General features: G+C 44.2%; 3 protein-coding genes across 3 annotated transcripts; 2 read left to right on the plus strand and 1 right to left on the minus strand.

Annotated features, from left to right (window-relative positions):
* Positions 1-3,505: 3,505 nt before the first annotated feature.
* On the plus strand, positions 3,506-4,459 carry LOC310689263 (olfactory receptor 10W1-like; the record flags this gene model as incomplete). The annotated part of the gene is made up of 1 exon (XM_083466721.1): positions 3,506-4,459. The coding sequence occupies one exon, from the start codon at positions 3,506-3,508 to the stop codon at positions 4,457-4,459; it is 954 nt and encodes a 317-aa protein (XP_083322847.1).
* A 5,815-nt stretch (positions 4,460-10,274) lies between these two features.
* Positions 10,275-20,634, plus strand: LOC310689266 (vomeronasal type-2 receptor 26-like; the record flags this gene model as incomplete). Its single annotated transcript, XM_083466725.1, has 5 exons — positions 10,275-10,315; positions 11,885-12,176; positions 14,116-14,937; positions 18,181-18,304; positions 19,703-20,634. 5 exons carry the CDS (start codon positions 10,275-10,277, stop codon positions 20,632-20,634), a joined length of 2,211 nt encoding a protein of 736 aa, XP_083322851.1.
* Positions 20,635-22,876: 2,242 nt separating this feature from the next.
* OR6Q1 (olfactory receptor family 6 subfamily Q member 1) lies at positions 22,877-23,827 on the minus strand (the record flags this gene model as incomplete). The annotated part of the gene is made up of 1 exon (XM_083466738.1): positions 22,877-23,827. The coding sequence occupies one exon, from the start codon at positions 23,825-23,827 to the stop codon at positions 22,877-22,879; it is 951 nt and encodes a 316-aa protein (XP_083322864.1).
* Positions 23,828-26,504: the final 2,677 nt, after the last annotated feature.

Raw genomic sequence — 26,504 nt, forward strand, 5'->3', positions numbered from 1 at the left:
ACAGCTGCCCTGGATACAGATTTGACCTGTGCCTCCATGGACAGCTGTGAGTCCAAAATGACTCCCAGGCTACGCACCTGGTCCTTCAGGGGCACAGTTACCCCATTCAGGACCAGGGAATCCTCCACACCTGCCCGCCTCCTGTCCCCCAAAAACAGTACTTCTGTCTTGTCAGGATTCAACCTCAATCTGTTAGCCGCCATCCATCCTCCAACCGCTTCCAGACACTCACACTCTCTAGCATCAGACAGCAAAAGAGAATGAACAAAGGACAATAGTCCCACTTCACCGAAGAGTAACACAAACAACCTGCCTCCATCTCTTCCCACTCTGTGCAGTCAAAACATACACCGTCATGTGAAAGACAACAATCCCATGACTGCAATCATGGAGCAGGAATTCTAACATCGACCCCTGGAGTCCCTTCCAGCTCTACAATTCTACGATTCTATTTAATTTGTATGGCATTTAATTAATGTCATATCAAGAAGACCGATATATCAAATCTGCAATTTGTTCTCTTTGCCATTCCATATTGGTTCACAGGTAAGTAATAATGCTTAGGAGATGTATTATCCTTCCCAATTCAAACAGTAGGCACATCACGTTTTACATGGAAGTGCAAGCAACATAAGGCACTCATATAAATGGAAGTCATAACTTAAAACAAAAACCAAAAACAAATCTGATGGCTTAGTTGGTAACCTACACAACCATTTTAGAGCGGTTCCCTACATGGAGAAGGAAACCATTTGGGTATTTCATGGAGGTAAGTTAGCTGGATCCCATGTGTCACAAGGCAAATATATTAAACTTGATCACTTTGGGGATATCATGGAGGATGCAGTTGGAAAACTTCTTCATCCATAGATCTACAAAGCTTTACAGGCAGGAGGACATATCTGCGCATTGGAAAACCTCCTAGCCTCTCTCTTGAAAGAAAGCACATCACAAGAAGCTTCTCGTTTTAGCAGTGAAAAGAAGGAGCCAGTACACCAGCACTGTCCTTCCCAGTTCTGCGTCCTGCGGTGGTGAGTTGTGAACTTGGCAGTAATGCAGTGTGATCCTGCTGCCAAATGCACACTGCTAAAGATGAATCATAACCTGCACAGGAAAGTGGGAAAAGAGTTCAGTGGGTGGAATTGACTGTTTCACAAGAACCATGGACTGGCTTCTATGGATGTTCACATGCAAATGTTAGGGCATGGATTCTGTTTCCCTAAAGCCATGTCCTTCAGCCTTTGCTCCCCATTTGTTGTTGGATTAAAGCTCTTATCATCCCTGACCACCGTTAGCTAAGCTTCCTGCAGATAGTAAGACTTAGTACCTGGGACTGAAGAAACCCATAGATATAAACTCTCATGCTCTTTGTGCTGAGAGTTCTCAGGATTCTATACTGTTAAAGTGGTGTAAGAGTCTTTTAAATGCCTGGTGTGGATGTGACCTGATGCCATCCATGTGTATTCTTTGAACTGAAGGGCAAGGTATAAATTGAAATCCTTCTGCTACTCATCACCTTTCCATTGCAACACTTCCTACAGAGTAGGAGCTCACATGTGATCCCCAGGCAAGTGAGGGAAAGGAGTCAGAATCTGTGGGTATGAAGAAGAGTTGAGCAGGCCTTTCCCTGCTCCTCCACCCCACAAACAGGGCACTGCTGCCGAATATCTGTTTCCACCCTCAGCTCAATAACAGTAATCTAGGAGCAATAGGATTTTTAAAAGAATTTTTATTTATTTAAACAAGAACACATATTCCAATAACACACAAGGATAAAGAAATAAAGAAAAACAATACAGTTGAATTAAAACGTAACTTACACTCACAAAGTAAAAAAATTCCTTCCAGTAGCACCTTAAAGACCAACTAAGTTAGTTCTTGGTATGAGCTTTCGTGTGCATGCACACTTCTTCAGATACACACACGAAAGCTCATACCAAGAACTAACTTAGTTGGTCTTTAAGGTGCTACTGGAAGGAATTTTTTTTATTTTGACTATGGCAGACCAACACGGCTACCTATCTACTACTCACAAAGTATAAATTCAGGACATTTTATTCACATTCCTTGGGAAAAAATAATCTAATTGGTGTTGAGGGAGTAGTATTTTTAAATTATATATATATAATGGTATTGTCATCTGTGAGAGCCAGTGTGGTGTAGTGGTTAAGAGCGGTAGTCACGTAATCTGGGTAACCGGGTTCGCGTCTCCGCTCCTCCACATGCAGCTGCTGGGTGACCTTGGGCCAGTCACACTTCTGTGAAGTCTCTCAGCCCCACTCACCTCACAGAGTGTTTGTTGTGGGGGAGGAAGGGAAAGGAGAATGTTAGCCGCTTTGAGACTCCTGAAGGGGAGTGAAAGGCGGGATATCAAATCCAAACTCTTCTTCTTCTTCTTCATCTAAGTCTTGTGATATTCTCACTTAAAGCTGAAATGTTATTAAGAATTCCAAATAGTAGCATATTTCAAAGGAGGCATGTGAACATAGTTGAAAAGGGATCTTGTTTTGTTTGTCCTCCTAGTATATCTTAAATTTTTTTGAGTTAGTTTTTCAGCTTTCACTATGAACCAGATTTGACTATGCTACAACTCCTTATTGAATCCTTCTACATATTTCTTTTTTTCTTGCAATAACCATATTGTCAGCTTATAAGTACAAAATCAATTCTTCATCCAAACCACCGTCACTTGGCCCATCCCATACCACCAGTAATGCTAATGAAGGGATTGGTATCAAATCTTGTTTTGTTATAAAATTGATTTCTAGGAACACCATTTGCCTCTGGGCAAGACTGCCACCATAAGAGAAAATGCATTCCTTTGTGTGTGTGTGGGGGGGGGGGGGGTTCTTCAATGCTAACATTTCAGGGACAGATTGGGGTTAATGTGTGATAAAATTACCAGTGACTAAATATTACTTTACTCTTGAATCTTCGCTGAGATTGATTTCATATGCACCTTGTTCCATAGTATTTCCCATTAAATTGGCTCAATAGCATAACACAAATCCTATTCCCAACATTTTTGTAATCCTGTTACGTATCTAACTTTGTCAATATTCTTTGGGTAAATTTGGGTGATCTGTCAAAAAATGAAACACATTTTTAAGAAATAATTTATATTTAATTTATTTCCTGTTACTCAAATTCTGGATTATAAATATTTAGCAGTGAACTGCAGTTTATCTCTAAACTTTGAGGGCTAGAAACTGAAGCATAAAACTGGGGCTCCCATTAAGCTCTGATAATCAAAGGACTTGTAATCAAAACACAAAGCTGACCATTACAGTTTATTAATGAAATCATTTTTGCCTGGTATGAGCACCTGAGTCCTGGCCTTGATGTTCTCATTAGTCAGTGGACTTGATGTTCTTCCAGGTAGTATGTTTCCTTTCCTGTTGGAGCCTATTTTTCAATATCAGATGCATCCAGGCTCTCTAATTAGCACTGATGCTATCTTGTTTTTCATCCTCATTACTCTGTAGAACGGGAGCTAGTCGGTTGGATGCTCCAGGGGAACTGCACTGCAGTGCTGGACTTCATGCTGTTGGCTTTTCCCACCCAGCCAGAGTGTCAGATCTTACTTTTCCTGGGCATCAGCGTGATCTATGCTGCCATAATCACTGGTAACATACTCATTATGGTAGCTATCTGGGGCAACCCTCACCTACACACTCCCATGTACTTCTTCCTGGGGAATCTCTCTGTGGTTGAGCTCTGCTACACAGCAGCTGTAGTCCCACAGATGCTGCTGACCAGCTTGCAGGAGAGGAAGTCCATCACTTTTAGAAGTTGCTGTGCTCAGATGTTCTTCTTCATTGGACTGGGCAGTGCCGACTGCTTCTTACTGGCCATCATGGCATACGACCGCTATGTGGCCATTTGCAAACCCTTGTACTATACGCTCATCATGACGCAGCAGCTGTGCATTCAGCTAGTGGCTGCCTCCCTGCTGATTGGTTTCTTGATTTCATTCATTCTGGTGTGGCTGGTCTTCCACCTCCCCTTCTGCGGCGAGCATGGAATTGAACACTTCTTCTGCGATGTGCCACCTGTATCAAAGCTCACCAGTAACAAGACCAAGCTCGATGAGGCTGGGGTGTTCCTCACTGGGATAACGGCCATCGCTGTACCCTTCATATTGATCTGCGCCTCTTACCTTTTCATCGCTGTTACAGTGCTGCGGATCCATTCTGCAGACAGTCGCCGAAAAACCATCTCCACTTGCTCCTCCCACTTAGCTGTAGTGGCCCTGCAGTACGGTTGCTGCAGCTTCATGTACCTGCGTCCAAGCTCCAGCTTTTCTCCAAAGCAGGACCAGATGCTATCAATGGTGTACACTCTGGGTACACCGCTACTTAACCCCATCATATACAGCCTGAGGAACAGAGAGATGAAAGTAGCCCTGAGGAAAGTCATCAGACACCGAATCTTCCAAAGGGAATCTGAATGCCACTAAACTTCATGCATTGCGGGCTGGTGGTCACAAGTTTGCTTCACCTCTTTCATGGAGAAATCACTTCTAGGCTCCAGAGGAGGACCAACATGTGTTGTCTCAGCCAGCCTAAGCAGCTTCTGGGTAACTTAGAGCAATATTTTGATGGGTGCTTCCAGACAGAGGCTTAATGATGCAAATGGACCATTCAGATATTGGCAATTGTCTGTTGTTGTTGTTGTTTTAACTTATCAGATTTCCCCCCCAAAAAGAGTAAATCTGAATTAAAGGGCACTTTGGTGCTGATAATGTCATGTGATCTCTACAAAATACTTTACATGCATGAGCTGTACCCAACCCACAGTTAACACCCATCTGTGTGCTCTCAAGGTAGAACTATACTAGGATGAATTTTGTATGCTGGACTAAAAAGGTCTTCAGTCAGATCTAGCAGAACTCAACTTCAATTCAATAAGAAACAAAGAGGCTTTTCTTCTGTGAACATGATTTCTGGGAACAGGGTTATCCGTGTGGGTTGCCCCAAGGCAGTAACTGAAAGAGTGTTGAAACCCCACAACACTGCTGTATCCCAATAATAATAATAATAATAATAATAATAATAATAATAATAATAATAATAATAATTTATTTGTACCCCACCCATCTGGCTGGGTTTCCCCAGCCACTCTGGACAGCTTTCAACGGAACATTAAAATCAGAATAAAACTTCAACATTAAAAACTTCCCTAAACAGGGTTGCCTTCAGCTGTCTTCTAAAAGTCAGATAGACAGGAGGGCGTTCCACAGGGCGGGCGCCACCACCGGGAAGGCCCTCTGCCTGGTTCTAAGAAACCAGGTTGGAAGTGGCGACTCATCTTCATACAGTATCCCCCTCCTAGCCAGAGGGCAAAGCACTTCTGTGTGTGAAAAGAACAATAGACTGCAGCTGAAACAAAGAGCTTGGTTGGGGGCTCTGTAAGTGTATAAAGATCTGAGGCCATTGGCTGTCTTTCCTGGAGATCTGCGAGGTTCAGTTCTGTCAGAGTGTTTAATCTGTCTGGCTCCACCTGTGCTCAACATGTATATTTGTAACTAAACACAAATATTACAAAATGTCAAATAAGCTTTCAGCGGCCTCCTTCCCAAGTAAACCAAACCTAGATAAAATTTGAACCTTTAGTACCTACTCATTGTTAAGCGAAATGGAGTGAACATAACAATCTATCAGTCAGTAGGGCATGATACTCTTAATCTCAAGGTCATGGATTTGACCCCCATGTTGGGTGAAAGATTCCTACATTTCATGGGGTTGGGCTAGATTATTCTTGTGGTCCCTTCCAACTCTATGATTCTGTGAAAGACACAAAGTTCCCCATTCTGCATTTTCCTCATAAGGCAAGCACATCATTTTTGTTGGTTCAAGAGGGGAAAAAGTAGTATAAAATAATGAGAATTCCTGGATTCTAGGATCCAAGTTTGGGGCATGACTAATTGGCACCTCTGTGTCACTTATAGTGTCTTGTTTGCCCCTTAGGAAAAGCTCTCTCAGCTGAAAATAAAATTGTGTATTTGTGAGTCCTATGGAGCCCATGGGATAGGGTAGGAAAGAAATAGTTATGAATTAGAAGTTATTTAAATTGCTCCCATCAGCAATAGCTTTCTATAGTGAAGATGATCTAGGTCAAAGTGATACATTTAAGTCAAGAAAACAGTATTAAGGAAATCCCAGGAGCAGCTAAGATTAAAAAAAACAAACCTATTTGTAGTTCTTTGTCATTATCTTCCTTTACTCCCTATTCACTGCAAAAAGTGCTAATTTAGGTGGAAGGGATGTTGATGTGCAAAAGTGGCCTGGGACCACTGGTGAAAAGAAGGATCACATCACATGCAGAGCACCGACAACATATTTCATCCATATTTACACACATCCAAAAACATCTTGAGAGTTCTGGCAAAATGTGTGATTACTTCCACTATGGAAGTAATATTGAGCTCTATGGGTGAAGTCAAGCATAGAAGGCAGAGGACAGACTTGCACATTGTGGAAACAGCAGGCGACCTCTGCAGCAAGGGTAGAAGCAATAGCCTTTTCCAACTGGCGTCATGACATTTCTTGGGAAGAGATTGGCACTGCAGCTCAACCCGTGCTTAGCAGCACTTCCAACATAACACTTCAGAGATAAGCCTCTGAACACCCATGTCTTACATTGCGTACAAGTGTTACTTAAGAATGGTTATATCTCCATCTGTCTCATTGCAAAGAAAAAGAAAAAAGGAACTCATATAACCTGTGGTTGGTTTCTGAATTCACCTCTGCAGTGATACCCATGTAGATATTGTTTTTAAGTGACACTTTCATACATAACACATATTTAAAGTAATATAAGAAGCCTCTGTGAGTGTACTTGGAAAAAACAGAACATATTTCACTCAAAAGAAAGCATTCTCTGACCAGGGACTTGGCCTTTCTTCTCCTAGAAAATAAGCACTGGGAGAAAGACAAGATGCAAGAATTACAGAGGATTGGGCCCAAGGGGCACACGTTGAAGTAAGAATAATAAGATGCGATAATAACAGCTATTCTTTTAAATTACAATAATCTCTATGCAAAGGTCTAACTTGTTGAGAAATAGAGGGCTAGAATGGTGCTATAGGGTGCACCATATAACTTCAAAAGAAGTCCTTGAATATTTTCATCTTGAAATTCAGAGCAGGTAACATTAGCACAAGAGGAGGTGATATGTATAATAAAGTGTTCAGGAAACTTAGGGGTGACAAAAATGTAGGTGTTGGTCTAGCAATGATGCCTTGATGATAATAGATGTCTTGAATGCAACTGTTTTACCTGTGCCAGGCTAAAATGGTTTACCTGCTAAGCTACTCATGGACACCAACAGTGAAAGTTTCTCTTCAAACTTCCACCTGTTCTGTTTTCATAAATGCCAGCTGCATGCCTATCTCAATCTCAAGCCTTGCTCAAGACAGAGGTGACTTCACCGTCCAGGAGCATAATCTGGTGCTCTCATGAGCTTCTACTACTATTAGATATTTTGCCCCAGCATATGACATTTCGAAGCTACAAACATGAGTCTGACCAAACTGCGGGAGGCAGTGGAAGACAGGAGTGCCTGGTGTGCTCTGGTCCATGGGGTCACGAAGAGTCGGACACAACTAAACGACTAAACAACAACAACAACATGACATTTTGCACACATCCTTTCCTATGTCAGTGTGCTATTTTATTTATTTTATTGTATAGTTAATTTTCGTTTTCGTTTTCCTAAATAAAATTTACTTTCGGCTTTTCCCTTCATTATTACTGAATCTCACGGCAACCTTTCTACCTTCTATGTACACATCTAGGGATGGGGGACAAGTTCAATTCAGTTAACATTTAAAGGTGAACCTATGTCATCTGCATGCTCCAAAAACCATACAAGAACCAAAACATCCTTCAAAATTCAAATTTCTCTGAATTCTGCAGTGCAGTTCCCCAGCCAAATAATGTGTCCCAAAATGCACAGACTAGGATAAAATGTCCACAAAACAGGCATATTTTGTTGAAAATAACATACAAGAATGCATTATTTTAGGGGGAAATGCTTTGCAAAAATGTGCCTGTTCAGCCAAATTAAATACAAACATGTGCATATTAGGAGAAGGTTGTGCAAAGATGCTGTTGAATTTTCATGAGGACTTTACAAACACTTATAGGAATAGGGTGGTCAACTGAACTGCATGGTTGCATCCAGTGCCACTTCAATCAAGTTTGAATTGAGAAAACCAGCTGTGAAGGATATATGGTATTCCTCTCACTAATATAATGCGCACCAAGGGAAAGCTGGGCCTGGCATGAATACAGGCACACCACTACTACATGCATTGCACTCACACGCCACTGCATTTATGTGAGCTGCTGCGAAGTAAATAAATTGGCCTTCCCTCAGGATTGCTGCCCAAGCAAGGGATGGCAGCCTTTGATTGACCAGTGACACAGGCCAGGAGGTGCCTTCTCCCTGCCTCCACCACACGTTTGCGCCCCCATCCTGGCACCAGTTCTGCTGGGTGCCATTCTTGGCCCTCACCCTCTGGGGCCAGCCACCACCACTATGTGCACTGGCTGCCCTCAGGTAGGCAGGCTCAGGACAGGACAGTCAGCGTCCCCAAGCAATTTCCAGGGTTGGTGTCAGGCTTCAGGGAATTGGCTTCCTCCCCTGTGGCAGTAGATAGGCAGAACAAAGGAAAATGAGTCTTCTTACCAGTTAGAAAATTTTAATAATCCCAGCGAGAGAACAAAGAACACATCTCCTAGACATGGTGGTGCTCCCAATCAAGGATCCCATCCCCTTAAAGTAAAGGTAAAGGGACCCCTGACCATTAGGTCCAGTCATGACTGACTCTGGGGTTGCGCGCTCATCTCGCTCTATAGGCTGAGGGAGCTGGCGTTTGTCCGCAGACAGCGTCCGGGTCATGTGGCCAGCATGACTAAGCCGCTTCTGGCGAACCAGAGCAGCACACGGAAACGCCGTTTTCCTTCCCGCCGCAGCGGTACCTATTTATCTACTTGCACTTTGACGTGTTTTCGAACTGCTAGGTGGGCAGGAGCAGGGACTGAGCAACGGGAGCTCACCCCATCGCGGGGATTCGAACCGCCGACCTTCTGATCGGCAAGTCCTAGGCTCTTTGGTTTAACCCACAGCGCCACCCGCGTCCCATCCCCTTACGTCCCTATTAATCTACGTCATTTCTATGTCTTGCAATCGGAGCTTGTACCCTCTGTGCTTTGTGTGCTTTCTGTTCTGCCACTTTCTGAGCTCTTCTTGACCTCGGGGAGAGCGGAGAGACAGTGAATCTGTTAAGCCTCTCTCTTCCAGTGTTTCTTCTCCGAGCTGTTCCCCATCCAGTATTTCCCAGCTTCTGCCTTCTGAACTATGTCCCTCTGCAAACCACTGTTCCCTGACAGTCTCTCTCTCTCTTCCCCATGTGCCCCCAAACCAGTCCATTATTACTATCCTAGTGCTAAAGATATACTCCAATGCTAAAGACATATTTAAATTAATACATTTTATAATTTGATGGTGTGGTAAGAATGTACTTCTACACCACTTTGTTCTTACCTAGGCGAGGGAATGCTTTTAAATAAGACACAGAACCAAGAGAATAACAACAATCTCAGCATTCTGGAGCAACCTGCAGTAGGACACCCTTGCCAATCAGCCACTCAGCTGCTAGTTAGGAGGACGAGTTAGTTGTCGTTTCCTTTTCAGATCCTGATGGCCATCTGTGATTATTATAAAACACAACCAGGTATAAATAGCAGCCCTGTACCTGCATTGCTTGGGAATTCTAGGAAGGAAAAAAATTAGTGCAGATCTGCCATCTTGATTTTTTTTTTTTTAAAGGCACCCAGTTGTATCCAAGCATAAGCAAAAGCCTGCTCTTTAATCTCATGAACTGTGAAGCAAAATTTTGTTAAAATCACTGCGGTTTTTAAAGGTGCGGTCTGCCATCTTGATTCAAAATGGCGCCCAGTTGTATCCAAACCTGCTCCTTGATCTCAGGAACCATCATGCAAAAGTTGGCTTTGATATTTTAAGAGGTATTCAAATGCAGAGCAAACAAAAAGTTTCCCAAATATATAGTAAATAGAGGAAGTTTGACTCAAAGTTATAATTAGTTTGGGAGGGGGATCTATAGACATACAATTAGTTCAATTATAGACTTTTCATTGATTATGCTATGCCCCAAAGAGGTAAGTCTAATGTTTTGGAAGAAGTTGCTTTCATAAAGAGGCACAGAAGAAATACAATATCCTGGAGACATATATGTACTATATGTCATGACTGTGTTCACCGCACACTTTGAACACAGGAAGCAAGGGTAATGTACCAAGAAGGACACACATAGCGCAACAAAGAAGTTAACTGAATTCACTATCCAGAGACTGGGTAGTTCCTCTCTGTGTGCCTTCTTGTGGAAAGCTCAGCTATTATCTTCAAGGAAGGCCAGTGCACTCAGCTTTTATGAAGCTTCTCAATGGACCGATGATCAACAACTGAGAGGATTTGCTCACCTTGTGTAGCATTTCAAGGAGAGCACAGACCTGACCTCCGTGTGGAACACTTTCTCCCAGTGCTGATCCTCTACACTGCCATCCACTGGAAAATGAATACCATAGGCTTCCTTGCACTCGCTTTTCCTCTTCTGCTCTGGGAAGCTTCTTCAGTAAAAAACAAATGGCTTAAAGGCCACCCTCAGATGTCTGCTGCCATGCCAGATTTCTCAGTTCAAGGAGATGTGGTAATTGGGGTAGTCTCCCCTGTCCATGCAAGTGTGCACTCCACAATAACACATCTCAAAAGTCTGCCACAGGCAGCTAGCTGCAAGGGGTAAGTCTCACTTCCAATACATTTCTTAAGATGGAGGAAATTAACGGATAGAAAGAAGAATTAATGGAAGAAAAACCTGTGGCTGTCACAAAAAGTAAAGGAAACACTGTCTGCTTCTACTGCCAGAAAGACTAAGGCTGCAATCCAATGCACGCTTGTCTGAGAGCAGTTCCCATTGAATTCAGTGGGTCTTACTTCTGAGTAATCAGGTTATGCTGTAAGATTACATTTATGTCTCAGTCTAAGAATGGGATGGGGAACCTCTTGTTGGACTACAACTCCCATCATCCCTGTCCCTGACGATTGGCTATGCTGACTGGGGGTGATGGTATTTGGAGTCTAACAACATATGAAGGGCCAGAGAGCGCTTTAGTGCTCTAAGGTGACCTTTGTAGGAGCTATCCCATTTTATCTTCAAAGCAGCTCTGTGAAGGTTTAGGCTGAGGGGCTCATCCAGACTGCCTTTTGGGTTGCATTGCCATTTGTGGTAGTGTGGGTTTTTTGGAGAAAGCACGGGGACGAAACAAAGAAAAACAAGGCTCAGTCATGGAGCTTTAAAGTTCGGACTTGTGCCTAGAAGTGCAGCACAAAAAAGATGTCTGGATGAGCCTTGTGACTGGCCCAAGTCACAGAGGAACTGGGAGTAAAATGAAGGCCACTTTGTCAAAGTCCAACACTCTGTCCAATGCACTCGACACTCTCCACACACGTCATTATGCTGGCTATCATTAACCTTGGAGCTCAAATCAAGGTTCTAGAAAGTGACTTTTTGTGCTCCCTTTCTTCAGCTTGGACGGGAGTCTCAGAGCAGGAGCATTATAACTGCACACTGCACACATGAGTAAGCTCACCCATGCTTTCTCTCAAACATTTTCTCATTTGAAAGGGAGAAAGTCACAAGTTTACTAGGATCAAATCCATGCTAGACCTATAGAAGGAGGTTGCATTGAAGAATAATTCTTGTGCTTAAATGACCATTTCTTCTGGGGGGGGCGGGGCGGATCTTCTGATAAACATCTGCTCAGACAAATACCAACTGTGCTCAAAACTTCCTTTTCAGATTCCGCATTCGGTTTTTCCAGCACACTCTGGCCATTCTCTTTGCCCTTTCAGAAGCAAATAAGGACCCCGGCTTAGTGCAGAATATCACCCTGGGCCTCCAGCTTTATGACTCATGCGTCTCACCAGCCAAAGCACTGAAAGGTGCCCTTTCTTTTTTATCAGGCCCACAAGAACTGGTGCCCAACTTCAGCTGCAGCTCTCGGCCTTTGCTTCTCGGTATCATTGGTGCAATGACTTCCCCAGAGTCAGAGCCCATAGCACAAGTGCTTTCCCTCTACAGAGTTCCTCAGGTAAGCAGTGTACCTAGGAAGATCAATTATATATCCTGCTAGATGGTCTCAGTTTACAAAAAGTAATCAAATGGGTTTGACAGGGTAATTGTAAGAATTGCTGTAGACATATACACATGTACACACATTTGTGTGCTTTCATTCTTTCTCTACAGCTGGAATGTGTTAATTTAGCAGAACATTTTGTCTGAATGATGGATGAATTTTGATTTCTTATCAAAATCATCTTCCAACTTAAAATCATCTTCCAACTTAAAAATGAAATCTCCATCTCTCATTTGAAGAACTGGGAAAGTGTCCTTGCTAACTAATTTCATCATACCCTGGGTGCTAAATATAAGGAACATTTCGTCAGTTCTGTCTATGGCACAGGTGGAGTCTGCTGAGCTGCTCAGGGTGCTCCAACTCTTAATTCCAAGCTCTCTGAACATCTCCACGCTCTGGTCAGCACAGAAAGAGAGAGAAAAGATACTGGCAACTCACATAGTTGAACAGAGAATGTAAATAAAGCAACTCAGTGCTGCAGGAATTACCGGATGAATAGAAACAGAAGACAGATTTCAGCTGCCTTGGCTTCTGTATTATTGTGCTTCCTGGTAATGTAGGGATGCAGATGACAGATTTTTAAGAAGTTTGTTAGGTGTACCATGCTGCAATCTATATACCTGCCTGCCTGTAATGTCAGTCAACATAATATTGTTACGTGATGCTGTCCTAGTATAGCTGTTGACATGTTTCATCCTGAATGTGTGCAGCGCAGATCTATTAATATTTACTCAGAAGGCTCACAGAATTCAAGGGGAGCTCCTTCCTCAGTAGTTGTGCTTAGGAGTGCAATATAACAGTTTACCGTAATCCTTTGACTTATTTTGCTAGCATCTAACATCCCCAACCTATTTTTCCTCTATCTTCATCAAGTTCTACTCCATCTTTGCAATCACTATACAATATTTATGCTTCCTTTTACATCTCTCCTACTCATCTTCCTTCAATTTTCTTTTTCACCCTCTTCATTCTCCTGGAACTTAATAATCTTGTACAAACCCCATCTTCCCTCAGGCTTTTCCCATACCCATCTATTTTAACATGTTATTAATGTCATTACATTCCCTTTGACTTTACATTACATGCAAACACAGATAACAGCACAGGCAGGAGGGGGAAAAGTAGTGGGCAGAAAAATGATTAAGAATATTCTCTCTCTCTCTCTCTCTCTCTCTCACACACACACACACACACACACACTCACTTTCCTGCTCCAAAATAATTTTCCTAAAGAACAAAAAGAAGAGGACAAGGCTTGGTGGATTCCATTGCATATCTCTCTTTGTGTAATGTGTAGTTCAGCTCTGATATTTGCACTGCTTTCATCTCAACACTTTTAAAAAAACTGCTGGGAAGTTTCCTTTTTCAAAAGTGCTACTTTTTCTTCATCATACTTTCTTTTGACTTGGTGCCTTATATTCTGTTTTCCCTTTCTAACTCTAGCCTCTACTTTTCTCAGCCATCGTATCTCCTTTGAGCAAAGACAGCGCCCATTTGCTCCATGAGCCATATTTACCTACTGTAGTCACTTAGCAACACAGGAATCTGCCTTATATTGTGTCAGACCATTGGTCCATATAGCTCAGTATTGTCAACAATGACTGGAGTTGCCTGGAATTAAAAGTGGGACCTTCTGCAGGCAAAGCAGCTGCTCTACCGCTGAGCTGCATGGAAACATTATTCATTTTATTATTGAGAATGATGGTGATGTTCAACTACTGTGTATCTCCTTTACTTGTGCATTCTTTAAAAACGCTGTTATGAAAAGGATGCTTTATTAAAAATCCATGACAGAATGGCAAGTTAGGACAGATAAGTCTGAAGAGAGCAGGCAATAAGGAATAAGGTACAAAATACTGAAAGAGAATCTGTGATTCCCTCTTTTATCCCTCAGATCAGCCATGGTTCTCAAGATCCCAAGTTTTCTGACCACTTCCATTTCCCATCATTCCTTCGTACCGTGCCTTCCAGCGGCCACCAGCCCTCTATGCTCTGCCAGCTTCTGCAGCACTTCAACTGGACATGGGTGGGTGTGGTGAGTTTTGGCAGCGATGCTGCTCAGATGGAGACCGTTTTGAAGAAGGAGTTGGGCCAGACGGGAGGCTGCCTTGCCCTGTCCAAAACAATCCATGACCCCTATTCCCGGCTGGAGATGAGCGCAGCTGCTAGGGACATTGGGAACTCACTAGCAAGTGTTTTCGTGTGCCACTGCTACAACATCCACTTTCAGCTGCTTGCCGGGGCTCTACAAGCACAAAACATTACCGGTAAGACGTGGATCTTGACAACGAGCCTTGCTGTGATCCCAGAGATGTTCACCAAGGAGGCGTTACAGCTCCTGAATGGGAGCCTGGATCTGAGGATTCATTCGGATAAAATCTCAGGCTTCGATCATTTCCTGACCACGCTTAGCCCTGCTGCTTATCCCAACAGCCATTTGGTGAAAGTGCTTTGGCAAAATCTGTTTGACTGTGTTTGGCCAGGTTTAGAAAAAAACGATGGAAAAAACACCCCCCGACTCTGCACTGGGGTAGAGCAGGTGGGTGCCAGCCACTTGCTCCTCTTCGATCTAGAGAACTGGGCTGCCACATATCAGGCCTATCTTGCAGCCAGGGCCTTCATCACAGCCTACCACAACATGATCTCCTGCATATGTGACAAAGGGCCCTTCTCCCAGGGAAGGTGTGCCACAACGAAGCATTTCCAGCCATGGCAAGTGAGTCAACTGTTCCTCTCCTTGTCTAGACTCAGTTTCTACTTGTGTAGAGTTAAGCAGAACTGGGTTCTAGGTTGGAAGAACTTTAGAAGTCTTAAATGTCCTAAAAGTTACAAGAAAACATTGCTAGCAAGGAGCAATATTCTTGGCAGAGTCAGGGCCAGAGAGAGGACATGGGGCAAGAACTCGAACCAAGCATGCCTCCCCCACCCACCCTGCCCACTTAGTGGAAATGTGCAAACACACGCACACTGGGGTCAGCTACAATACAACCGGAGAGAAAACCAGTCCATCCATCCATTCCACTTGTCTCAGTTAGATATCTTCCTATCCAGTCTGCACCACTTAATACAGCTTAGGACTGGGATCTTCAATATGGATGAGTGCAACATATGCCCAGATCTTAAGGTGGCTTCGGGTTGGGCCATTTGACTTTCCCATGTTGTACCAATAAATCTCATATTGAGGGATCAGGAAGCAGAAGGGAGAAAGAACTCCAAGGCCACTGCTTCTTATTGAGTGACTTGGGTAAACCAAGCAACTTCCAGACGTGTAGAAGTTACATGTGCTTCAATCTGTTTTTAGCCCACTGTTGATTTTAATTAGTTTTGGGGGTTTTTATAAATTTTTTTATTGGTTTTTCAAAATTTTTATATATACATACAGACAAACAAACACACAAACAAACATGTATAATTTCATATCCCTTTTTCTTAAACCTTACTTCGCCGACTTCCCCATACCTCCCCTTTCTACATCCCAATTTCCAAAATTATTTTGGCAAATCCTAACACTTGGTTTAGTCAAATTTCCCATTATTCTTTTCTTCTACTTGATCTTTAACAGCTGTAGTCACCTTTCCCCCCCTTAAAACCTCAACATTTTAGCATTCATTAATTTTACAATGTTTCTTAAGATAAACTTTAAATTTCTTCCAATCTTCTTCCGCCGTCTCTTTCCCCTGATCATGGATTCTGCCAGTCATTTCAGCCAGTCCCATATAGTCTATCACCTTCATCTGCCATTCTTCCAAAGTGGGTGATTTTAATTAGTTTTGAATGTTTTTAAAATACCTGTTTTTGACTGTCTTTTATTAATAATTTTATTTCCCTGCTTTTATTGTGTAAACTGCTTTGATGCTCTATTACAATCAAGTAGCGTATAACTGTTGTTAAATAAATAAATGGTAAGCCACACCTGATTGATACTAGAGTTGTGTGAAAATGGCCTTCTGAAATCCTCCAGCCTGTTCATCAGTTTCTAGAGCTCTCCATATCCCCTGCCCGCCACCTGACCTGGGTTGACTTGGGGAACATCCAATCAGGATTCAGCCTCAAATCAGTTAGGGTCTTCAGAAACCTATATGGTAGGAAGCAGGGAGAAGGAAGGAGATGCTGTGTCTCCTTCTCCTCTGGAGCACATTGCAGAAAACAGGAGACTTTAGCTCTTCTGGGTGCTACTTTGCCAATGTAAACTGCAGGTAATGTGATGGCAAGGCAGACCCCTTCAGCCAGCAGGATTGCGCTCTTGGTGGGTGCCTCCTGCAATACCATTGTTCCAAAGTGGGTGGCAATATCTTCAGAGGTGTCCAAACTGGTGAAGTATGAGATGTTTTGGTCCAACGTATTGACTCAGCACCTGAATTCCAAACATAAACCAAAACAGGTGCCTGCATCTTGGGAATTATCATGTCAAATTTGGCAACAATATCTCAAGAGGTGTTCAGATGAATCAAAAACAGATGGGCAGAAAGACAAACCACTTTCTAAAATATATAGTAGGATAAAAAACATGTAATGCTTTCCCTGTAGGAAAACACATTTCTGTTGGTTCCCTGATGCCTGTTCCTGTCAAGACTATTTTATGTTTCGTGTTTTACTATGTTTTTATATGTGCTGTGAGCCGCCCAGAGTGGCTAGGGCAAAGTATAAATAATAAAATTATTATTATTCTCATCATCATCATCTGAATTAATCAGGTTATATAAGCAAACACACACACACACACACACACACACACACACACACACACACAATCACTTTCATATAGAAACAGCCACTTCTTCCCTTTCTCCTGATATTTTAGGTCCATCATTACCTAAACAATATCAACTTTACCACTTCATCAGATGAGATTTGTTTCAAGAATGGCGAGATTCCGGCTACATTTGATATTATGAACTTGCAGATTTTGCCCAATGGCTCTTACAGGGCTGTAAAAGTTGGAGTTCTTCGTTCCATACCTCAGCTGAGGAAAGAGCTTCTGATTCATGACAATGCCATTAGGTGGACAGGGGGCCTTGCTCAGGTAAGTTCCTTACTTGTATTGAGCCTATCCCTATCTCCCTTCTCTAATGAGGTAACATCAGGCCTAGAAATTATGGAGCAAACAAAAGCATTTCTGCTTACTAGGCAGACTGTTCTCCCTTCTCCACCCTGCATGTTCTGTTTGAGGGGGTTCTCTTTGTGGGATGGGTTTTAATGGGCAGGAAAGGGTATGTTAATTGCAATTTATCCCTCCAGGCTCCTACACAGGTTTTAAAATCCCACCCTTGCCAACAAAAATTTAAAGCTTAGAAATTAGGCTGTAAAACCTTGTTTTGAGCAAGTCCAGCTTCAAAGCAAAGGCATCCCCCTTCGTACCCCACTTAATAAATAATAAGGCAGCAACTTGGGAAATAAGTTTAAAAATATGATTTACTTACTTTATAATCATGCATTGGTTGACACTTGATAAGGTTTGATTTATTACTATGTTGATTGACTGAGTGATTGAATCTAATGGCAAAGTGGCTGAGAAGGCTGGAGGCAGGCGCAGTGGCGTAGCGTGGGGGGTGCAGGGGGGGCGGGCGCACCGGGCGCAACATCTGGGGGTTAGGGTTAGGGGGCGCAAATCCACGGGTTAGGGGGCGCAAATTACTTGCCTTGCCCCGGGTGCTGACAACCCACGCTACGCCACTGGGCAGGCTGCTTTATATTCCCAGGGAGCAGACCCAAGTGAAGCCTACAGGCTGAGTTGGGTCTGCCTCCTGTGAATGGCCTTTCCCTGTAGCCTGCCTACGATAGGCCAATTTGTGGGCATGCTTGAATCCATAGCTCTAGCCAGTGAGGAAGGCTTGCTGACCTCCCCTGCCAGCCAGGAACTGACCCATCATTTGATCTCGTCGTGTGAGACAGTGTCAGTCCCACAATGTCACTGCACCTGGGGAAGGTAAGCAGTCTTCCATTTCCTCTTTCCTCCTAGGTGCCTCGTTCAATCTGTTCAGAAAGCTGCCTGCCTGGATATAGGAAGCTGCCTTTGCAGGGGAAGCCACACTGCTGCTACAGCTGCCTGCAGTGCCCCCATGGTCAGTTTGCCAGTGGAACAGGTAAACACCACTTTAACAGACATTGGGTTTTCAGGGGCTGATGATTGTTTCCTGCTTGGCAGGGGGTTGGACTCGATGGCCCTTGTGGTCTCTTCCAACTCTATGATTCTATGATTCTATGACCACTGGGCGGGCAGCCTCCCCAGCCACATCCCCACCCCCAGTATCCAAGACAGTAACAAGATGCATCCATTAGAGGTCACACTCTGGACAGCAGTGGTAAAAAGGACCACTTCTTATATATGGGACAATGTCCTGTATCCGGCCCAGGCCCACAAGAAGGCTTCTGATGCAGGGGCAGGAACATGTAGCCTTCTAGATATTCTGGGATGCCAACCTAACAAACCCAGGCAGTATAGCCAATTATCAGGAATTGTGGAAGCTGTAATCCAGCAAAATCTAGAGGATCACATGTTCCCTACCCCTTCTTTCAGACTGGCACAGAAGGCATCATTTTGCTCATGGTACTGTTTTTTAAGTCCCACAGTGACAGGACCAGCAAAAATGGCACATGGTGCAAGTTTCCTTTTGAGGGGGGCTGCTTTCTCCCCACTGGATTTCCACTAAAGCAATGGGTCTTACTGCTTATAACAGATGTGGGGAACACTCCTGAATTGTTTCCAGCACCAGTTAACCAGGGAGGCATGCAAGGGGATCGCAGAGATTGTGATTGTGTATGAGTGTGGGAAAGAATGGGTGCACAGGCTGTATACACATGAAAGTGTGTGTGCAGGCTGGGGAGGGGGAAGAGGCACACAAGCCCCACCCACAGCTAGATTCAGTCCTGCCCACACTGGCATGCAACCCTGACCCACTGCCACATGCAGCCAAAAATGTACCTTATAGGAAATGAAGGCTCCCTCACCAAGTCCTTCTGAGTGGCAGAGGCGGCAAATAACTAAATTACCAATGCGATCACTGTAGTCACTGCATGACTCTATCCCCAATATTATTGTGTGCGATTGCCATGCCCTCAAACAAGGGTGGGAGAACATGTGGCCCTCCAGATGTTACTGGGCAACAGCTTCCATTCACCTCAGTATGACCAGTGATCAGGGATGCTGTGGGTTGTCGCCAATCAGCATCTGGAGGGCCACAGACACTGGCGGAGGAAGAGGAGTGTGGGGGGAGCACACCGCCCCTGGCAATGTGATCTTGGTGGGCTGCCATCGCAGCTGCCCCCCCACCCGTGGGGGGCGCCACACCCCCGCAGGCTGCGTGCCACGCTCCCGGGACACATACCAGCCCCGCCCCTGCCTGCTCTCTGCCCCCCAGTGCCGGAGCATGAAGCTCCGCCACTGGCCACAGATTCTCCGTCCCTGCCTTTAAAAGAAAACCTGCCTTATTTAATACACCAGAACAGTGAACACCCCTGTTCTGCATGCTCCTCCCTTCTAGACAGTGCCACCTGTTGGGAGTGCCTTCCAGGACAATGGCCCAATGAGCAGCAAGACAGATGCATCCCAACCATCGTTGACTTCTTGTCCTACACGGAAGCTTTGGGTGTGGTGCTGGCAACCTGCAGTTCCCTGTTCTTCTTGCTCTCGCTGTCAGTCTTGGGTATCTTCATACAGCATCACAACACCCCAGTTGTCAAGGCCAACAACCGCAAGCTCAGCTACCTCCTCTTGACCTCCCTGGCTCTCTGCTTCCTCTGCCCTCTGATGTACCTTGGGCACCCATCCCAGCTCACTTGTTCCTTCCGCCAGGCTGCCTTTGGCCTGGTCTTTGCCATTTGCCTCTCTGCAACCCTGGCCAAGACAGTGACTGTGGTGATGGCCTTTGGAGCTTCTAAGCCTGGCAGCTGCCTCCAGAAGTGGGTGGGTTACAAGCTCCCTGGCGCTATCACTCTGGGCTGCTCCCTTGTCCAAGCTGCTGTATGTATCTGCTGGATAACGGTTTGCCCCCCGTTCCCATCACAGAACCCACTACATGGGGGGCCTCTTGTGACCCTGGAGTGTGACAAAGGCTCAGTTGAGTTTTTCTACACCATGCTGGGGTACCTGGGCTTTCTAGCCACCATCAGCTTAGGGGTGGCCTTCCCAGCCCGCCGGCTGCCAACAGCTTTCAACGAGGCCCAGCACATTGCCATCAGCATGCTGGTCTTCACTTTCGTCTGGGTCTCCTTTGTGCCCTCCTATCTCAGTGCCACAGGGAAGTACACAGTGGCCGTGGAGATCTTCGCCATCCTGGCTTCTGGAGCTGGTTTGCTGGCTTGCCTCTTCTTCCCCAAATGCTACATCATTATCTTGCACCCTGAGAAGAATAACAGGGACCACCTTATGGGCAGACAACTTCCACGCAAAGGAGACTTTGCTTATGCTCCATGAGCTGCAAATGGACAGCATGTATGTTTAGGAAAAGCGTTTCTGTCCCACTTTTCTGTTTATCTACACCAGGCCTGGGGAGCCAGAAAGAGCCCCTTGTAAAGAGCACAGCACCTAGAAGCACCAATGGTCAGCTGATCTCTGCTTGAGAAGCCCCTGTTGGCCCAGCCCAGCCATCTTTTTACCTGTCCACACTTGATGTCATGTATGACATCAGCTGTAGAGGCAAGTGAGCGTGTCTTGGCAAACAAATAGTAGGGGGAGGACCTAGTGTTTAGTGAAACTTTTAATGTTTGACTAACTATTGTATTCTAATATTTTGTTGGAAGCCGCCCAGAGTGGCTGGGGAAACCCAGCCAGATGGGCACGGTATAAATAAATTATTATTATTAGTAGTAGTAGTAGTAGTAGTAGTAGTAGTAGTAGTAGTAGTAGTGGGCCACATGGGAGGAAGGGCCTTGGTTCTCAGCCAGGTGGTTTCTCAACTTACAATCAGGGCAGGATTTAGGTTTGATGAAGCCCTAAGCTACTGAAGGTAATGGAGCCCTTTATATGTCCAGCTGTCCTTTGTCAACAACAAATTGCCGCTGTTTTTTGTGTTGAATATATGCTATATGGCAATTTATCGACCTAATAGGTATCTAAAGCCATTTGCACACAACAAAATATGTATTTTATCAAAGTAATTGTTGAACTGAAATACAATTAAGAAGTATATTAATAGTGAAATACAATTAAGAAGGAACATATCAATAGTGAAATAATTATTAAGCTCTAACGTAAAATGATTTTTTATTCATAACAAACTGAATAATGCAAACACATTGGCATTTGGCAATAACAAAAGTTCCTTTAAAAATGAGCCAGTGATATTTTAGGGAGCAGGCTAGCAGGCATCATAGGAGCCTACACAACACAAAACACTGTTGCTGTATGTAGGTTTTATTCCATTTGTTTTTTCTTATATTCTGCAAATGTACATCCAGGTGTTTTTTTCTTTAATTTTTTGGGGGGACCCAAGAGAATGGGGCCCTAAGCTATAGGTTTAGCTTATACGTAAATCCGGCACTGCTTGCAACATCAACAATTAAACTACAAACAATGAGCATACTAAAAATTAAAGGTGACATTCATTTAAATGAGTCCTGTCAACAAAAGCCCTGCACAAAGACTTCTGCTTATGCAACAGGGCCTTCTCTTCTCTCCTCCCTCTGCACCCCTTGAAACTGGCTGGGAGTGGGTCCAGGATAACCCCAGAACAGAACACAGTGGGAGGAGAGAGGGGGCCATTGAATCAGGCAAGCAGAAATGGAAAGAAGGGAAGAGTGCAATGTTGAATTCCACTCTAAGCAGTTAATAGTGGCAGGGACAGCAGCACATAAATGCACAAATATCTTAGGGGGAAAGAATGGAGTTCCCATCTTCTTTGGACTGTTTCCACTCCTTTTTGAGCGGGGTTCATGTGGAAAGGAGCAGAACTCCTTCCACCAATACCCAATATAATAAAAGTGTTTTCACAGGGACTTCATTACCTTGCCCCGTGCTGAAAGGGAGGAAATGCTGCCATGTACATAGATATATTCTTGTTAAACGTACATTGTATTAATGTTTAAATGTTCAAACTGAAAACCAGATCTAGTCAGTAAGATGTAGGGATAATAAAGGTGTGTTGTCAGCGGTTTCACAGATACATGCCTTTCTCTGGGAAGGGATTTACTTATTTAGATTTCTAGGACCATTATATCACTCCTCAGAGCAAGCAGCAATGGAGCTGAAGTGACAGAGAAGAATGTGATGTAGTGTTGATAGGAGTTCAGTACAGCTATTTTTGTTTAATCAGTTGAAATATCATTAGCTGTTATTTTGATACAGATGTATGGATTTTTTTATTTTCTTTTTAATATTAGCTGTTACACATTTTCTTCAGAAAATAAAATGGGAGGGGGGGATAAGTATGCAGTTAAATGTCTCCCTGCCCATAACTCTCATTTGGATCAGTTACCGTGCCAACAGAAATCTTTCACCAACAGCAATTCTGAAAGATAGTTTTCCATCTATAAAAATTCCAACCTAAGGTTAAAAGGTGACAGCTTACCTGTGATCCCTCAGCTAAGCTGGGACTGGAACAAGAAGAGTGGAGCAAAGGGAGCTATTAAGGATGGTTCTCAGGTAGATAGGATTGGCTTATGTTGCAAAATATCCCTCCAACCCTCAACCCCCCAGAAGAAATCAGGTTGTGTTCTTGTCACGTTGCAAGCTGCTTTGTCTTGGAAATAACCCTGTATAAGGCCCCCTTCACCTCTGCATTCCGTAGGCTATAGATGAGGGGGTTGAGCACAGGGGTGACTATTGCATAAAATACTGACACCACCTTGTTGAGGTTGATCGATGAGGCCACCTTAGTACGTACATACATGAAGAAGAGTGTCCCATAGAAGATTGACACCACTGTCAGGTGGGCAGTACAGGTGGAAAAGGCACGGCGGCGCCCTCCGACGGAATGAATCTTCAGCACTGTGGAGATAATGCGGACATACGATACTACAATGACAACAGAGGAAACCAGGAGCACCATCAGCGAGACCAGGAAGTCAACCGTCTCCTTCAGGGAGACATCAGTGCATGAGAGGACAATGAGTGGAGAAGCATCACAGAAGAAGTGGTCTATAACATTGGGGCCACAGAAAGTCAACTGGGACATGAAGTAGATGGGCAGTGCTGGGGTGAGGAACCCCACTAGCCACGAGCCAGCAGCCAGAAGCATGCAAGCATCTCGGCCTACCATCTCCTGGTAACGCAGAGGCACACAAATAGCCACATAGCGGTCATAGGCCATGGCTGCCAGCAAGAAGCACTCAGTGCTGCCCAAGAAGGTGAAGAGGTAAAGTTGGGCCAAGCAGGCAGAATAGGAGATAATTCGACCAGCAGGAGATCCAAAGCTGGCCAGCATCTTGGGCACAGTGAGGGAGGTGTACCACATGTCCAGGCATGAAAGGTGGAGGAGGAAGAAATACATGGGGGTGTGCAAGCGCCTTTCTGTTGCCACCAGCAGGACCAGGATGGCATTTTCGGTCAGGGTCAGCAAATACATGACCAGGAAGAAGGCAAAAAGAGGCAGGCGCCCCTGATTGATGCCTGTGAAGCCCACCAAGACAAACTCTTCCACAAGGGTCCAGTTCTCATGTTGAGGCTGCATCTAAGAGGACCGGCACAGCATTGTTAGGCTATTGTGCCCCATGGATAAAAGCAGAAGGTTAATTCTAAACATTCAGATCTTGTATAGATTTTATTTTTAAAATAAGGTATATTCTGTCTCTCTTTCACACACACGTCATTTATTTTTTCTCAGTTTTTCTAAGTCCCCTTTGCACCAAGAAGTGACCAAGGCAATGTGGCTAAAGAGCCAATGTGGATCAAGTATGTAGCACATGGAACAACCAACAGCTGCTAACCAATCAACAGCCACTAGCCGTTATCCCTTTGTTCTACCTGCTGAGAATTGCAAGTGGAGAGGGCGTTCAGCGCTGTTGTGCTCAGGCCTTCCTACAGGCTTCCCATAGGCATCTGGCTGACCGTTGTGAGAACCAAATGATGGACTAGATGGGCTTTTAGTCTGATCCAGCATGGCTCTCCTTATGCTAAACAGAAGCTGTGCCACTGAGCTAATGTTAAGTCCTTGTGTTAACTCTGGGCCACTTGCAACAACCCTGTAGTAAGGATTACAACTAAGGGAACAATCCAAGTGATCTATGGACGCTTCTCTGAAAGCTTTTCTGCACAACAACGGTGGGGTCTTAGAAAATGGAGGCTCCTATTCTCACAAGGTTAAAGGGAATTATTCCTATAGACTTTAAATCATCCCTAAGAATGGGGTGACTTCCAGACTGTCATTATTATGCAGGAGGAATTCAAGACATACTATAAATTTAGGTTTGGATTCAAGTTCTCTGTCATCCTAGCACAACAAAGAGGGTCATGCGCCTTCTAGGGTTCTGTTATGGCAGAAGTCAGTCACCTGATGGTTTATTTGTAGTACCTTTGGTGTAAAGTGAGATCCATTAACAGGATAATCCTATACATGTCTACTCAGGGTTGAAGTCAATGGGGCTCACTCCCAGGAAACCAGTTACAGGATTTAAGACAGAATCTTACTTTGTTTCATGGGCTCACTTCGTAGCCATTAATGGTGTGCAGCTGGTATGGGGAAGCGGTGGACCTCCAAATGTTGTTGGACTCCCATCATACCTGAGCATTGGACGTGCTGGCTAAGGCTGATGGGGGATTGGAGTCCAATAGTGTTTGGAGGGTCACAGGCTCCCCACTCCTGGCATCAAAGAACTCACCCCCAGCCAGAGCCCACGGATAACTTTTTCAAGTTACAATAGGAAAAAATGTCTAAATCTAAGGGCGGATTCATATGGAAACAAGTGGGGAACAGATGTGTGCTCCTCATCCCACGGGGCAAAACTGATCTAGATGCAAGGTGGACTAATCAGAGAGCTGTATGGCCAGTAAGAATGCATTTTGAGTTCAGAAAGTGCAACCCCCCCCCCTCCAAACACACACATATCGAAATCAGCTCTAAAGAAGGCTGGGTGGATGCTTTCTTTTCCAGCATGGACAACTCAGTCTGGCTCAAGCTAATACCGGTAACCCCAGAACACAGCATGAAAAAAGCATGTCAGGGTTTTGCTCTCAAAGGCAGCAGCTGATCTGGAATCATCTGAGAAGGCAACAAATGCTTATCAAACAAGCTTGATTGAAACACAACAGCTGTGAATGCACCATTGTTGCCTTGAGGTGGCTGAAGAGGGGAGGGGCAGGGTGGTTAGATTAAATGGATTGGTACCTTCCAACCCATAGGCTATATGATATTATCTTTTTTCTGCTTTTGATTGTCCACACCCTGAAAAAATTAACTCCAGCCCTTTGTCAATGTGACTGATGACAGGCATGTGTTTTTCCCTATACCCAAAGCATCAGTAACCCATAGGTTGTGAATATGACCTCATGAAGGTCAAGTACTTAATAAGGTTGACGGGTGTCTCAGGGGTGGGTATTACTAGAAACTACATGTTCTTATTAGCAGTAAAGTGTATGTATGAGATTTCAGTGGGATACATGCTATTCTCATGTTTAGCTGACTTTGAAGACTAGGAAGACATACCCTTGGTTTTTCTCTTTCCTATCTAATGCACAGTTTCAGGTGACCTTCTCCTAAGCATTTGGATGTTCCCCATACCCATTTTCGGGGGTAGTGTCCAGTGGCCAAGTGGAATAATTCAATGGACTTCCATTTAGTGGCCACAACACACCCACCAGGTCTTAAAATCAACAGTCCAGAAGAAGCTGGACCACAGACTTCATTCAGTGTGGCAGTTCTTTAAAAGTAGTTGCCCTAGACCAGGGGTCTGCAACCTTTAAGACAAAAAGAGCCACTTGGACCCGTTTCCAAAAAAACAACAACAACTGGGAGCCGCAAAAACATTGCAACATTTAAAACAAATATAACACTACATATATTGTTTCTGGCCTTAATGCTATATATACAGGATCGTGCAGTCAGCTGTCAATCTCAAGAAAAAAGGACAAATTAATAGCTAATTAAAATATTTAATTTACAACCAGGTAACCAGGTTAATGGGACTTTTGCTCCTGAACCTCAGTGCTCAGTGTCTGCACATCAGGGCTGTAAGACGTCACCTTCATTTTCACACAGGCTTGCAAGCTGTCATCTGTGAGGCGTGATCGGTGCTTGTTTTTAATATAGTTCATGTTGGAGAAGACCTGCTCACATACATATGTGGAAGAGACCACAAGGGCCATCGAGTCCAACCCCCTGCCAAGCAGGAAACACCATCAGAGCACTCCTG

The sequence above is a fragment of the Podarcis liolepis genome (genome assembly GCF_965112155.1).
Source record: "Podarcis liolepis genome assembly, chromosome: 1".
NCBI classification, from domain to species: Eukaryota; Metazoa; Chordata; class Lepidosauria; order Squamata; family Lacertidae; genus Podarcis; species Podarcis liolepis.